A 15775-nucleotide genomic window follows, 5' to 3' on the forward strand; every position below is an offset into this window, starting at 1 on the left:
AACCCCTGGCCAGACTTATCAAAAAGAAAAGAGAGAGGACCCAAATAAATAAAATCATGAATGAAAGAGGAGAGATCACAACGAACACCAAAGAAATACAGACAATTATAAGAACATACTATGAGCAACTCTACGCCAACAAATTTGACAATCTGGAAGAAATGGATGCATTCCTAGAGACATATAAACTACCACAACTGAACCAGGAAGAAATAGAAAGCCTCAACAGACCCATAACCAGTAAGGAGATTGAAACAGTCATCAAAAATCTCCAAACAAACAAAAGCCCAGGGCCAGACGGCTTCCCAGGGGAATTCTACCAAACATTTTAAGAAGAACTAATTCCTATTCTCCTGAAACTGTTCCAAAAAATAGCAATAGAAGGAAAACTTCCAAACTCATTTTATGAGGCCAGCATCACCTTGATCCCAAAACCAGACAAGGATCCCAACAAAAAAGAGAACTACAGACCAATATCCTTGATGAACACAGATGCAAAAATTCTCGCCAAAATACTAGCCAATAGGATTCAACAGTACGTTAAAAGGATTATTCACCATGACCAAGTGGGATTTATTCCAGGGCTGCAAGGCTGGTTCAACATCCGCAAATCAATCAATGTGATACAACACATTAATAAAAGAAAGAACAAGAACCATATGATACTCTCCATAGATGCTGAAAAAGCATTTGACAAAGTACAGCATCCCTTCCTGATCAAAACTCTTCAAAGTGTAGGGATAGACGGCACATACCTCAATATTATCAAAGCCATCTATGAAAAACCCACAGCAAATATCATTCTCAATGGAGAAAAACTGAAAGCTTTTCCGCTAAGGTCAGGAACACGGCAGGGATGTCCGTTATCACCACTGCTATTCAACATAGTACTAGAAGTCCTAGCCTCAGCAATCAGACAACAAAAGGAAATTAAAGGCATCCAAATCGGCAAAGAAGAAGTCAAACTATCACTCTTCGCAGATGATATGATACTCTATGTGGAAAACCCAAAAGACTCCACTCCAAAACTGCTAGAACTTGTACAGGAATTCAGTAAAGTGTCAGGATATAAAATCAATGCACAGAAATCAGTTGCATTTCTCTACACCAACAACAAGACAGAAGAAAGAGAAATTAAGGAGTCCATCCCATTTACAATTGCACCCAAAACTATAAGATACCTAGGAATAAACCTAACCAAAGAGACTAAGAATCTATACTCAGAAAACTATAAAGTACTCATGAAAGAAATTGAGGAAGACACAAAGAAATGGAAAAATGTTCCATGCTCCTGGATTGGAAGAATAAATATTGTGAAAATGTCTATGCTACCTAAAGCAATCTACACATTTAATGCAATTCCTATCAAAGTACCATCCATTTTTTTCAAAGAAATGGAACAAATAATCCTAAAATTTATATGGAACCAGAAAAGACCTCGAATAGCCAAAGGAATATTGAAAAAGAAAGCCAAAGTTGGTGGCATCACAATCCCGGACTTCAAGCTCTATTACAAAGCTGTCATCATCAAGACAGCATGGTACTGGCACAAAAACAGACACATAGATCAATGGAACAGAATAGAGAGCCCAGAAATGGACCCTCAACTCTATGGTCAACTCATCTTCGACAAAGCAGGAAAGAATGTCCAATGGAACAAAGACAGCCTCTTCAATAAATGGTGTTGGGAAAATTGGACAGCCACATGCAGAAAAATGAAATTGGATCATTTCCTTACACCACACATGAAAATAGACTCAAAATGGATGAAGGATCTCAATGTGAGAAAGGAATCCATCAAAATCCTCGAGGAGAACACAGGCAGCAACCTCTTCGACGTCAGCCGCAGCAACATCTTCCTAGGAACATCACCAAAGGCAAGGGAAGCAAGGGCAAAAATGAACTTTTGGGATTTTATCAAGATCAAAAGCTTTTGCACAGCAAAGGAAACAGTGAACAAAACCAAAAGACAACTGACAGAATGGGAGAAGATATTTGCAAATGACATATCAGATAAAGGGCTAGTGTCCAAAATCTATAAAGAACTTAGCAAACTCAACACCCAAAGAACAAATAATCCAATCAAGAAATGGGCAGAGGACATGAACAGACATTTCTGCAAAGAAGACATCCAGATGGCCAACAGACACATGAAAAAGTGCTCCATATCACTCGGCATCAGGGAAATACAAATCAAAACCACCATGAGATATCACCTCACACCAGTCAGAATGGCTAAAATTAACAAGTCAAGAAATGACAGATGCTGGCGAGGATGCGGAGAAAGGGGAACCCTCCTACACTGTTGGTGGGAATGCAAGCTGGTGCAACCACTCTGGAAAACAGCATGGAGGTTCCTCAAAATGTTGAAAATAGAACTACCCTATGACCCTGCAATTGCACTGCTGGGTATTTACCCTAAAGATACAAACATAGTGATCCGAAGGGGCACATGCACCCGAATGTTTATAGCAGCAATGTCTACAATAGCCAAACTATGGAAAGAACCTAGATGTCCATCTACAGACGAATGGATAAAGAAGATGTGGTATATATACACAATGGAATACTATGCAGCCATCAAAAGAAATGAAATCTTGCCATTTGCGACGACGTGGATGGAACTAGAGGGTATCATGCTTAGCGAAATAAGTCAATCGGAGAAAGACAACTATCATATGATCTCCCTGATATGAGGGAGAGGAGATGCAACATGGGGGGTCGAGGGGGTAGGAGAAGAGTAAATGAAACAAGATGGGATTGGGAGGGAGACAAACCATAAGTGACTCTTAATCTCACAAAACAAACTGAGGGTTGATGGGGGGAGGGGGTTGGGAGAGGGGGTGGGGTTATGGATATCGGGGAGGGTATGTGCTATGGTGAGTGTTGTGAAGTGTGTAAACCTGGCGATTCGCAGACCTGTACCCCTGGGGATAAAAATATATGTTTATAAAGCTGTAAAAAAAAAAAAAAAAAAAGAAAGAAAGGATGAATCCCCAAGTTTTGTAGCAACATGGACGGGACTGGAAGAGATTATGCTGAGTGAAATAAGTCAAGCAGAGAGAGTCAATTATCATATGGTTTCACTTATTTGTGGAGCATAACAAATAGCATGGAGGACAAGGGGAGATGGAGAGGAGAAGGTAGTTGAGGGAAATTGGAAGGGGAGGTGAACCATGAGAGACCATGGACTCTGAAAAACGATCTGAGAATTTTGAAGGGGTGGGGGGTGGGAGGTTGGGGGCACCAGGTGGTGGGTATTGTAGAGGGCACGGATTGCATGGAGCACTGGGTGTGGTGCAAAAATAATGAATACTGTTATGCTGAAAAAAAATAAAAAAATTAAAAAAAAAATAAAATAAAATAAAAAAAATCATGGATGCCAGTGGAATGTAGCACAACATTTTCATGGCATGAATGAATGGATAAAGAAAATGTGTTGTCCTTATGTATACAATGGAATATTATATATACATATATGAATATTATTCATCCAGGTTCAGAATAAATAAGTCATGGGGATATAAAGTACAGCGTGGTAACTACAATTAATAATATCATATTGCATATATGAAACTTGTTAACAGAAAAGATCTTAAAAGTTCTCATCACTTAAGGAGGGCACATATTGCATGGAGCACTGGGTGTGGTGCATAAACAATGAATCTTCGAACACTGAAAAAATAAAATAAAATTTTTTAAAAAGTTCTCATCACACATGCTGACACACACACACATGAAATTTGTAACTATGTATGGCAATGGATGTCAAGTAGATATATTGTGGTGATTATTTCACAATATATACAAATATCAAATCATTACGTTGTATACCTAAAACTAATATAGTGCTACATGGCAATTGTACCTCAATAAAATTGTCTTTTAGGGGCACCTGGGGGGCTCAGTTAGTTAAGCATCCAACTCTGATTTCTGCTCAGGCCATGATCTTTGGTTTTGGAATCAGACCCCACGTTGCAGGGGTGTCTGTACTGAGCAGCGAGTCTGCTTGAGATTCTCTCCCTCCCTCCCCTCTGCCCTTCCCCCCACTCACACTCTCTCTCACTTGCTTTCTCTCTCTCTCTCTCTCTCTAAAATAAATAAGCACAGTGTGTTGTATGCAACTAATATATCATTGAACATTATATTAAAAACTAATGATGTACTAAAAGTTGGCTAACTGAATTTGAATAAAATTAATAAATTGTATAAATAAATTATTTTTTTTAATTATCTTTTCACAGATACTAAATAATGAATTCTGTTGACTCTGATCCAAAGTCTTCATGGGGCAGAAATTTGAGCAGAGTAATTCCTCATGTTGGGAAGTTCTTATAATACAGAAGATCACATCTTCTTATACCACAAAGATTTAAAAACCACCTTCAAGAACCAAGATGCCCTTCAACAGATGAATGGATAAGGAAGATGTGGTCCATATGCACTATGGAGTATTATGCCTCCATCAGAAAGGATGAATACCCAACTTTTGTAGCAACATGGATGGGACTGGAAGACATTATGCTGAGTGAAATAAGTCAAGCAGAGAGAGTCAATTATCATATGGTTTCACTTACTTGTGCAGCATAACAAATAACAAGGAGGACATAGGGAGATGGAGAGGAGAAGGGAGATGAGGGAAATTGGAAGGGGAGATGAACCATGAGAGACTATGGACTCTGAAAAACAATCTGAGGGTTTTGAAAGGGCAGAGGGTGGGAGGTTGGGGGAGCCAGGTGGTGGGTATTGTGGAGGGCACGTATGGCATGGAGCACTGAGTGTGGTGCATAAATAATGAATTCTGTTGCACTGAAAAGAAATTAATAAAAAAATTTTATAGAAAAAAAAACCTTCAAGGAGGCTTTCAGTAAAAACACCACTAATGCTATGCAAATGCTTAAAAAATAGAAGTGAAGTTTCTGAGAAGTTAATCACAAGACAGTCTCAGGAAACAAAGGATACAGACCGGTGGTTTCCTATGGCAGTCCCTCTGGAGCCCAAGTCAAACTTGAAACAGGAGGTCTTTGTAACACACACAGACCAAGACAAGACGTCCTCTGTGCCTGGGCTCACAGTTGTCTGCATCATGAGAAACAAAAATCTACTGTTGACAGGTAGGTAGAATTATAACAATAATGACAGATAACTAAAGCTATCTGGGAGCTCTCTATCCAGTTAGAGGATATTCTATGTTATTGATAATCTGTTTTGTTTCCCCCTTTCTCTCTAAAGGAAAAAGGGAAGAGATTTTAAGAAGGATGTTGGCTCATTTATATCTAGTCTCAAAGGAGAAAATCAGTAAAACTTACTCCTGGAGACAATCCAACAGAGATTTCTCATTTTATCAGCTATATTGGCCCAGTTTCTTCAGAGAAAGAGAACCAATATAATGTGTGTCTGTGTCTGTGTCTGTGTGTGTGTTTGTGAGAGAGAGAGAGAGAGAGAGAGAGAGAGAGAGAGAAAGGGGGTGAAGGAGAGAAAGAGATCCATTCATTTTAAGGAATTGGTTCATGCCATTGTGGAGGTTGGGAAATTGATATTCTGTAGGTCAGGCCAGCAGACTGACTTGATGTTACATCTCAAGTCTGAAGTCATTCTGAAAGCAGAATTCCTTCTCCTCAGAGGAGGGCAGTCTTTTTTCTTCTGAGGTCCTCAACTGATTAGATGAGGTCCACTCACATTATGGAGGATAATCTGCTTTACTCTGAGTCTACTGATTTAATTATTAATCTCATTTAAAAAACATCTGCCCAGCAGGTGTTTGACCAAATAACTGGGTCCAACCAAATTGATACATGAAATTAACCCTCATACCGCCTATACTATTTTTTTTCACAAGGGTACATAACAAAATCCTCTGAAAATTCTAATGAACTAAGAAAAACATCATCCTTTAGTCCATGGGCTTTGTGTGGGTCATGGAATGTTTGAAAGGGCAATAACGGTGCATAATAGAAAGGACAGCTTAATGCTGATTGGTCTTTATTTCCCTCAATGGTTAGGATAATACCTGTTACATAGCAAGTTAAGTGTTCCTTATATATTGTCCTTGTTGGTTGTAATTTGTTCCCTTGTTTTTGTGAAAATAGTCATATTTCTTATCATCTGATGTGTGGAACATGATTATTTTTAATGCTGGGCACATTTTAGAAAATCCTATGATGGCACTGAGATATGGAAAGATTTTTCATAGAGTTCATTACCTCCCATGAATGGAATGAAACTCTAATAGGTGGGCAGGTGATTGCCTGTAGAGTAGTCCCTTCACACTTGTAGTGGTTTTGATACCATGAAGCCTGTCCAGTGACTCATCACTCAGGACCAGCCTAGGAGATAAAAGGAAAGGCTGTGCCCTCAATGCAGTAGGATGGCCAGGAGCTCACTTGTTATGAACCGTAGAAGCCATGGTCACTGTACCTGGAGAGACCACTTAACCAGGAGATGGTGGCTCTACCTGCTGGCGCCTTAGTTCTTACCCCTCACTTATCATCAGCTTCCCCTCCTGTGTTTCCTGGGCTTCCTGCCTCGCCAATACTACTGTAAGCTGGACTCAAACTTGGGGATGGCTGACTCCCAAACCCATGCTCCTCTGTGTGCCCCCAAATATGTGGGTTAAACAGGGGGTAATAATCCTCTAAGAGATATCCTCAAGGTAGAGTTCTACCATTGTCAGAGAACAAAGGACCTGGCTATGGGCAGAACACACCAATCCGTGGACTTTGTGCTTCAAGATTTATCCCCTCCATCAGGAGAGGCCATAATTTCTAAGTTGTGTCCCTGATATCAGCTGTCTGTGTATATTTTGTCCCCTTACCTATAATACTGAGATTCCATGAGGATGGTGTCCATTAGTGACTGACTCCTTATGGAATCTAGGGAGAGGGAGGTAATAGGGCTGGTCCTCAATTCTGCATAAGGTGCAAGAGTCTTATGGATGCTGCTAGAAAGCTGTGAGCTGCATGGTGAGAGCCACATCCCTAGGAGGCAATGACCATGCCACCAGGAGTTGAAATTGGAACTCCACTCTCCTCCCTTTGTTCTCTCACTGGTTTTTTTTTCTGCTGTAGGACTTTTGATGCTGCTGCTGCTGACATTGGGAGCTGCAGCCCAGTACAGTAAAGGTGAGTCTGCAGACTTAGTGATATAAGCTAAGGAGTGCATATGCTGGGTCTGGGTTCTACACTGATAAGGGGAAAAGGAGGCTTATTCTCCAAGTGAAGCTCCAAGATGGTCTTCTGGAGATAAGAGAAACTATTTCTTCCTCTCCAAATGTCCAGTCTTTGGTCCTTTCCTCTTTTGATGGCAGCCATCCCTTCCCTACCTTTGCCTGCTCTATTCATGGACTCTTAGCTGGCAGCTGACTTCATCCAATTCTGTGAAACTTCTGGCTGTAGTCTCCATCCCCACTGCTAGTTCCCCCACACCTGTGCTCCCTGGTGCCCTATGAACTCTCCATGGGCCAATGCCACCACCTGTCACTGTTCCCTGGGATTCAGTTCTTCATCTGAGGAGATCTTCACCAGCTTGTTGGAGAGCTTTGATGGTATAGGGGCATGGGGTGTTGGAGAGCCAGGGAAACAGAGAGGAGAGATGGTGAGCATCCTAAGCCCTCAGCCTCACTGAGAGTAGCACCCAGCACTTCATCTAGGAAAAGAGAGAGGTGATGGGGCTGGGGGAATATGAGGGAAGTGGAAGGTTTTCATGATCAGTAGGTAGAGTGTTGAGAGCTTACACAGCAGAGCTGAGCTACGTGGGTTCAAAGTCCAGCTCACTGCTGATTACATCTGATATGTAGGAAATTATTTCTCCTCTCTCTGCCTCAGTTTGCTTGTCTGGGGATTGGGGACAATCATTGTACCTACCCTTCATGGATGGAGTAAGATTTAAAATTCACATGTATAAAGAACAGATTAAGACTAGTTCAGAGCAGACTGTCAAACACAAGCTATCATCATGGTCACTGCTCTTATAGCTGTGACTATTCTCATAGCACAAGGAAAGGGGAGAGAAGTGGAAGCAACAGGAGAGAAGAAATACCGACGGCCTGAAAGCTCAGGGCTTCCTCCTGGCATGAGCCCACCAGGAACTCTTGTCCCCTCAGGATCATGGCTTCCTAATTTAAATTTCCTCCCAACAATGCACAAATTTCCCTTTTTCCCACACCCTCACCAAAAGTTGTTATTTCTTGTCTTTTTTATAACAGGCATTCTGACAGGTGGGAGGTAATATCTCATTGTGGTTTTGATTTACATTCTCCTGATGATTAGTGGTGTTGAGTACATTCTCATGTACCTCTTGGCTGTTTGGATGTCATCTTTGGAAAAATATATATTCAGGTCTTCTACCCATCTTAAAATTGACTAATAATAATATTATTTGTGAGGTGGCTATTGAGTTGTATGAATTCTTTAGGTATTTTTGATGTTAATCCTTTATGTGATAATATGATTTGCAAATAGTTTCTCACAAATTGTCGATAGGCTTTTCATTTTGTTGATGCTTTCCCTTACTGTACAGAAGTTTTCAGTTTGATATGGTCCCACTGGTCTATTTTTGCTTTTGTTGTCTTTGTGTTTGGTGTCGAGTCCAAAAAATCACTGCCTACACCAATGTCAAAAAGATTACTCCCCATTTTCTTCTGTGAACTTCATGATTTCTGGGCAGCATCATTTCTTAAATTACCAAATTTAGGCTCAAAGAGATCAAGTGGCTTATCCAAAGTCTTACAACTAATAAAGTGAAAGAAGCATGTCCAGATATAAAACTAAGGTGTTTTTAAGTATTGGTGAGGATGTGGAGAAAAGGAAACCTCGTGCACTGTTAGTAGGAATGTAAATTGGTGCAGCCACTGTGGAAAACAGTATGGAGGTTCCTCAGAAAATTAAAAATGGAAACACCATATGATCCAGTGATTTCACTACTGGGTATTTACTCAAAGAAAGCAAGAACACTAATTCAAAAAGATAGATGCACCAACATTTATTGCAACATTATTTACAATGGCCAAGATATGGAGGAAACTCAAGTGTTCATCCATAGATGAAATGGTTTATTTACCATTTCATCTATGGTATCCATCATCTATGTGGCATCCATCTGTGATGGAATATTACTCACCCATAAAAAAGAGATCTTGCCATCTGCGACAACATGAATGGGCCTACAAGGCATACCATCAAGTGCAGTAAGTCAGTCTGAAAGAGACAAATACTGTATGATTCCACATATATGTTGAATATAAAATATAAAATAAAACCAGACTCTTAAATACAGAGAGAAACCTGGTGATTGCCAGGGGCAAGTGGCAGGGGGATGGGCAAAATAGATAAATGGCAAAATAGATAAATGGAAGTTACAAACTTCCAGCTATAAAATAAATAAGTCATAGAGATGAGGAGCACAGCATGGTGTATATAGTCAATAACACTCTAATAATATTGTTTGGTGACAAGTGATGACTACATTTACCATGGTGAGCACTAAGAAATGTTTAGAACTGTTAAATCATTGTGTTGTACATCTGAAACTAATATAACACTCTATGTTAATTATACTTCAATGAAAATGTATCTTAAAAAAGAAAGAAAACATTTCTAAAGTCTTTTATATTTGAGTATATTGGACATGCAATGTTACATTAGTTTCAGATGTACAACATAATGATTAGACAAATTTATACATTATTCTATGTTCACCACAAGTGTAGCTACAATCTGCCCCCATAAATCAACAGATTGCTGTTATATTCCTTATGTTGTGTCTTTTCTTCCCATGATGTATTCATTCCATAATTGATAGCCTGCATTTCCCACTCCCCTTCACCCAAACCCCGGCCCCACTCTCCTTTGGGAACCATCAATTTGCTTTCTGTATTTATAGGTCTGATTCTGCTTTTTGTTTGCTTCTTTGTTTTATTCATTTGGGGGTTTTTTTAGATATCATTTATGAGTGATATCATATGGTATTTTTCTTTCTCAATCTTATTTCACTTAATAATACTCTCTAGGTCCATTCATATTGTCTCAAATGGCATAATCTCATCCACTTTATGGCTCTGTAACATTCTATTGTGTATGTACCACATGTCCCTTATCCACTCATCTGTTGACAGATACTCAGGTTGCTACATATATTGGCTATTGTAATAATGCTGCAATAAACAACAACAAAAAATAAGCTAAAGAGCCCTATGCAAGAAAATAAGATAGTATTGTTTAGCACTATTTGAATCATTTATTTTGCCCCTGAAATATTTTTTTCCCTTAAAAAAAGCTCTGCAATTCTCTGAACTTTATTAGGGCTGGTGGAAAAAATATGGACAAGATTTACTGCAAATGGAAACAGTATTCTAATGCTACATTTCAATTATATTATTTATACAAAGAATTAACATTAAAGACATACACATTTATACTCTAAAATAATAGCTTACACAAACTTAAACAATTCAGCTCAACAGAAAATGAGACTCGAGGACTTGATGGCTTTATTATAACCTAGGTTATTTTTTCTAAATCGTTACTAGAAAAAATTTGCAAACCTTGTCTTTTTCCTGATAGAGGAAAAGCATTCAGTTCTTCTCTATTCAGTATGATGTTACCTGTAGGTTTTTTCTACTATGCTGAGAATTTAAGTATACTTTTTTAAAGTATACTTATACTTTTTAAGTATACTTATTTTTAAGTATTTTTAAGTAAACTTATTTTTAGGTATTTTTTAACTATTTTTGAGGATACTTAAGTAAACTTTCAGAGTACCTGGGTGGCTCAGTCAGTTAAAAACCTGACTCTTGATTTCAGAATTGTGATCTGAGGGTCCTAGGATAGAACCCCAAGGGAAAGGGAGATAAGCCGACTGCTCAGCAGGGAATCAGCTTGTCTCCCTCTCCCTCTGCCCCTCCCCCTGCTCTCTCGCTCTCTCGCTCTCTCTCTCTCTCTCTCTCTCTCTCGCTCTCTCTTTCTCTCCCAAATAAACTTTCTTTTAAAAATATTTTCAAAATCCAAGAATTAAATTATACTACGTATCTGCTTAAGAAATGATACAAAATTAGAAGGGTATGCTTTTAAAAATCTTGTTATATCTGAATATCTTTTCAAAACATTTAAATAAAGGTAACATAATTTTAACTTAAAAAGAAATAAGTCAATCAGAGAAACCTAATTATCATATGGTCTCACTCATATGTGGAACATAAAGAATAGTGCAGAAGATGATAGGGGAAGGGAGGGAAAACTGAATGGGAAGAAATCATTGAGGCAGACAAACCATATGAGACTCTTGACTCCAGGAAGCAAACTAAGGGTTGCAGAAAGGGAGGTGGGCGGGCAGATGGGGTAACTGGGTGATGGGAATTAAAGAGGGCGTGTGATGTGATAAATAATAATAATAATAATAATAATAAATACTAATAATGAACTGGTGAAATAACCTTAAATTTAAAACAACACAGTTGTTAAAATATATTGAGAAAGAAAGAGAGAAAAAAGGAAAGAAAGGAAGAAAGAAAGAAAGAAATTTCATTCTTATAAAGAAAATCAACTATTTTTCTCAAATCAGAAAAACAAAAAATTGGGTCATCTGAGTGGCTCAGTCAGTTGAACATCTGCCTTCAGCTCAGGTCTTGATCCCAGGGTTCTGGGATCAAGCCCCGCATCAGGATCCCTGCTTAGTGAGAAGCCTGCTTCTCCCTCTCCTTCTGACTGCTTCTTCCCTTGCTTGTGCTCTCTCCCTCTCTTTCTCTCTCTGTCAAATAAACAAAATAAAAATCATTAAGAAAACAAAAATTGATTTTCCTTTAAGATAAAAATAAATACAATTTGAATAAATGAAGTTGAAACTAAAGTTTGCCTCAAAAAACATTTTACATGAATATTTTACATGAAATATTTTCATGTACTCAAAATAGTCTTAGATGCATATCTATTGATAAGTAAAGGAAAATTTTCTAATATTTTTGAAAAGAAAAGAAAAAATATCCTAAAAATACCAGTAGTCTGTGTAGTGGACTTATACGTGGTTTTCTTTGTTTTCATTTTTTTACATTTTCTTTGTCCTTCTAAGTATCCATCTGTCATTTAATATTTGGGGGAAAGTTAATTTACCATGGAATAAAAGGTGGTGTTGGGACTCCCGCCCAGCCCCTCTATGCCTGAGAGGTATCCCTAATGGATCCCCTGCATTTGTGCATGTGTGTCCCATGGAGGCTCATGGCTGGGTGAGCATGGCGATGAGCCCTGCTGATGGTGCGCCTGGATCCCAGCTCCTTCCTGGGAGCACGTCTGTCAGGTTGAAGATTTCTCATATCATGTCTTCCCCTCCCGCACACCTCATTCCCTCCTGTCCCCACTTGACTCCATGCCACCCAACGACCTTGAAGGCAGGTGTCCAGCTATTGCCACCATATGAGAAGAAAGGAGGGTTGTCCCATTGCCCAGATGGGGGTGAACACGAATGCATCATGTGTGTGTCTTCCCACATCCTGTCATGTCTTGGTGCTGACACCCACAGCCTATCCTGGGGCCTTAGAAGGGACATCCATGAGTTCAGGTAGGACACTCTGCTCTGTGGGATCCAGTTGCCTGCCCTGACTCTGCATGATTCCATGAGGTCTTTCAGGCTCTAAAGTTTTGTTGCCCTGTTTGGAAGGTACAGGACCGAACATTCTGTCCCTGCATTTTGATGCATTCTTGACTTGCTAGTTCTCATTCAACTGTTATTTTTAGACAGGGATGAGTCAGATCCCCTGCTCTCTGGGTCCCTGAGATGCTCAGTGACCCTGGCTCATGAAACTCTTTCCTCTCATGTGTAGAGAAGAGGGAGAGGTAAGAGACCAGACCAACCTCCCCTCCCCCAGTGACTCAGCTGTGAGAACCTGCATGCTGCTTCCTCATTTCATATGTGTGATGGGCTCTGATAAGAGAAACTTCCTCCAGGGCTGGAGATAGCAAGACTCCTCCAGAGACATCCTCGGGCTTCTTGAAAATTCCTGACATTGGGAGCCTGGGACAGTGGATGAGGAGGACTCTGGGGTGAACTTGGGCCACCGTTGAGTAATGGGAAGTGGAAGCTGCCAATGGGCAGTGGCCAGACCACCTGGCTTTACCCTCAGGTAGGAAAGAGTGTTACTCTAGACAGATTCCAGCCATGACTCCCTTCACTGACTCAGCATTGAGAGTGGCCTTCAGTGCCACTGTCACACTAACTGGAGCCCACCCTCAGGTCCCCAATAGTGCAAGCAGAGACTCAGTGCCTCGGTCCACGCCACATCTGCAGAAGGGTATGCTGACCTCCTTCCAGCCCCTATGATGGCACAGCAGAATGTCTGAATCTAGGTGCCCTCATGCCTAGCCAGAGAGCAGAGATGAGCAGAGCAGTTAGCAGGCTTTCTGGAGCAGCTGTCTCTAGCTCAGACCTGCCCCAGGATTGCAAGCTGAGTTCTCTCCAGTACCTATGGCTGAGTCAGGCTGGAGGCCAGGGTCTCTGCCTTGTGGGAACTGATTCCTTTGGGACATGATCCTTTGTCTTGTATTCTAGACATCGACATGTGTGAACTGTTGAGAAAGTCCTGTGCAGCCTATGCTGACTGCCAGAGGATGAACGACGAGTACTGCATCTGTGACCTAAAACAGAAGCTCTTTTCTGAGACAACATTCAGGAATGAGAGTGAGATTATGTGTAAAAGTAAGAAAGACTTTGAACCTTCTATCTCCCCATCCATGAGGTTTGGGGTCACTAAGCTCACTTTTCCAAGCATCAGAGAGCTCATCTGGGCACCTATCTGAGTTCTATCCCTCTCCAAACCCCAAGGCTCTGATACCTCCACAAAGTGCCACTCACAATTTTGGAACATCTTCCCTTCCCACATGGCACTTTATTTTCGGAAAACAAAGGGGTGGCATTCAGGAGACTTCACTAGCTCACAGCACATTATGTTTCAGTGCAATGTCCATCTTCTTCTGCTTCATCAGTGGTGGGCAGGATGAGACCTTCCTTGCCCACCGCCCCCCACCCCAGAATCCACACAGACTTGGTCACACCAGGATGGACCTGGGAACCCTGTCCAGAATTGTAGGAAGGGGGAAGCTTCGAGGGTGGGCACAGCTTTCCTGGCCAGCCCTTCCCCTAGCCAATAACTCCACCTGGAGAAGACGCTTCGTTTGTTTTTTTTTTTTTTAATTTTTCCTACACATATTTTTTTTATTTATTTTTTTTAATCTATAACATATATTTTTATCCCCAGGGGTACAGGTCTGCGAATCGCCAGGTTTACACACTTCACAGCACTCACCATAGCACATACCCTCCCCAATATCCATAACCCCACCCCCCCTCTCCCAACCCCCTCCCCCCATCAACCCTCAGCTTATTTTGTGAGATTAAGAGTCACTTATGGTTTGTCTCCCTCCCAATCCCATCTTGTTTCATTTACTCTTCTCCTACCCCCTTAACCCCCCATGTTGCATCTCCTCTCCCTCATATCAGGGAGATCATATGATAGTTGTCTTTCTCCAATTTACTTATTTCGCTAAGCATGATACCCTCTAGTTCCATCCACGTCATCGCAAATGGCAAGATTTCATTTCTTTTGATGGCTGCATAGTATTCCATTGTGTATATATACCACATCTTCTTTATCCATTCATCTGTAGATGGACATCTAGGTTCTTTCCATAGTTTGGCTATTGTAGACATTGCTGCTATAAACATTCGGGTGCACGTGCCCCTTCGGATCACTGAGAAGACGCTTCTTGACATGGTGAACTGGCTTCTTGGCCTTCCAACTTTAATTCCCCCTGCAAGCTCTGCCCTGAACCTCCCTGACAATTTTAGTTTATAGACCTATAGGCAACTCAGGTGACTGGGACCTGGAAGATGTTGTATGGAGGTGGGCAGAGTGATGTGGACCATCCTACACACACTCTGGGATTTAGGTGAATGGAAGAGACTTCCATCTGGACCAGATGGAAAGAGAGGGGACCATTGCAGAGTCCTGACCCTCTTCCAAGGAGGCCAACACAGGCCCCGGTTAACCCAGAACACTCAGAGACAGAAGATGGAGGGTGAGCCCCATTTGGCAATGCCCACAGGTCTATATCACTGGTGGGAGTCCAAGGGCCAAGAAGACAGAAGCATCTGCCACCTCTCGCCCATCAGCACCTGCTCCGTTCTCCAGCCACCTTCCCCTCATCCACACTGGCCTTGATCAGTTGCAGATTCTCACCACCATCTTTTAGTCCAGAGATTCCTTCATGGGGATCAGAAAAGGAAACTTCACTGCCCCAAAGCTGCCTGACTGAATGTCAGCCCCACTGTCTACCACAGCCCTGGTGGCCACTGTCCAGGTGACGCTGCCTGTCCAGCTTCATCTTCATTCTCTTGACTCTTGCCCTCAAGCCCTTAAAGGGCCTGGCTCAGGTGTGGGTTTTGCCCATCTCCGTGGAGCTGGAGTCTCAGAGTTAATGTGGATGGGAGCATGCTGTCTGCCAGGACAGCTGGGATTCCAAGAATTACGCAGGCAGTGAGAATCTACCCGGGAAATGTCAGGACAAAGGCCAATGCTGGGAGCCATGACAGTTCCTGGTTGGGTACATAGCATTTCCTCTGCACTTGGTTCCCAGGAAGGCCCACCCTGGACTTGTTCAAATCCTCAGGTTGGGTAGCTTTGATGTCCCCACCCCTCTAGGAGTCACCCAGGAAATCTGAGGGCACCAGGCCTGACAGACTGAAAGGGCTTGGACCAGTTCCATCCACATCTGGACAACAGAACATCTAGCCA

The 15775-nt window shown here is 41.4% G+C and overlaps 1 protein-coding gene across 1 annotated transcript in view; it reads left to right on the top strand.

Moving 5' to 3' along the window:
• The first annotated feature begins 4952 nt into the window (after nt 1–4952).
• The window catches only part of LOC125083389 (adhesion G protein-coupled receptor E2-like), a 44666-nt gene continuing 33843 nt past the window's right edge, over nt 4953–15775 (top strand). Inside the window, exons 1-3 of the mRNA XM_047699862.1 lie at nt 4953–5114; nt 7068–7121; nt 13534–13680. Of these exons, the coding sequence (XP_047555818.1) occupies nt 4979–5114; nt 7068–7121; nt 13534–13680 (337 nt within the window). The 5' untranslated portion in view covers nt 4953–4978. The remainder of the gene's footprint in view (nt 5115–7067; nt 7122–13533; nt 13681–15775) is intronic.

Source organism: Lutra lutra, chromosome 1, assembly GCF_902655055.1.
Source record: "Lutra lutra chromosome 1, mLutLut1.2, whole genome shotgun sequence".
NCBI lineage: Eukaryota > Metazoa > Chordata > Mammalia > Carnivora > Mustelidae > Lutra > Lutra lutra.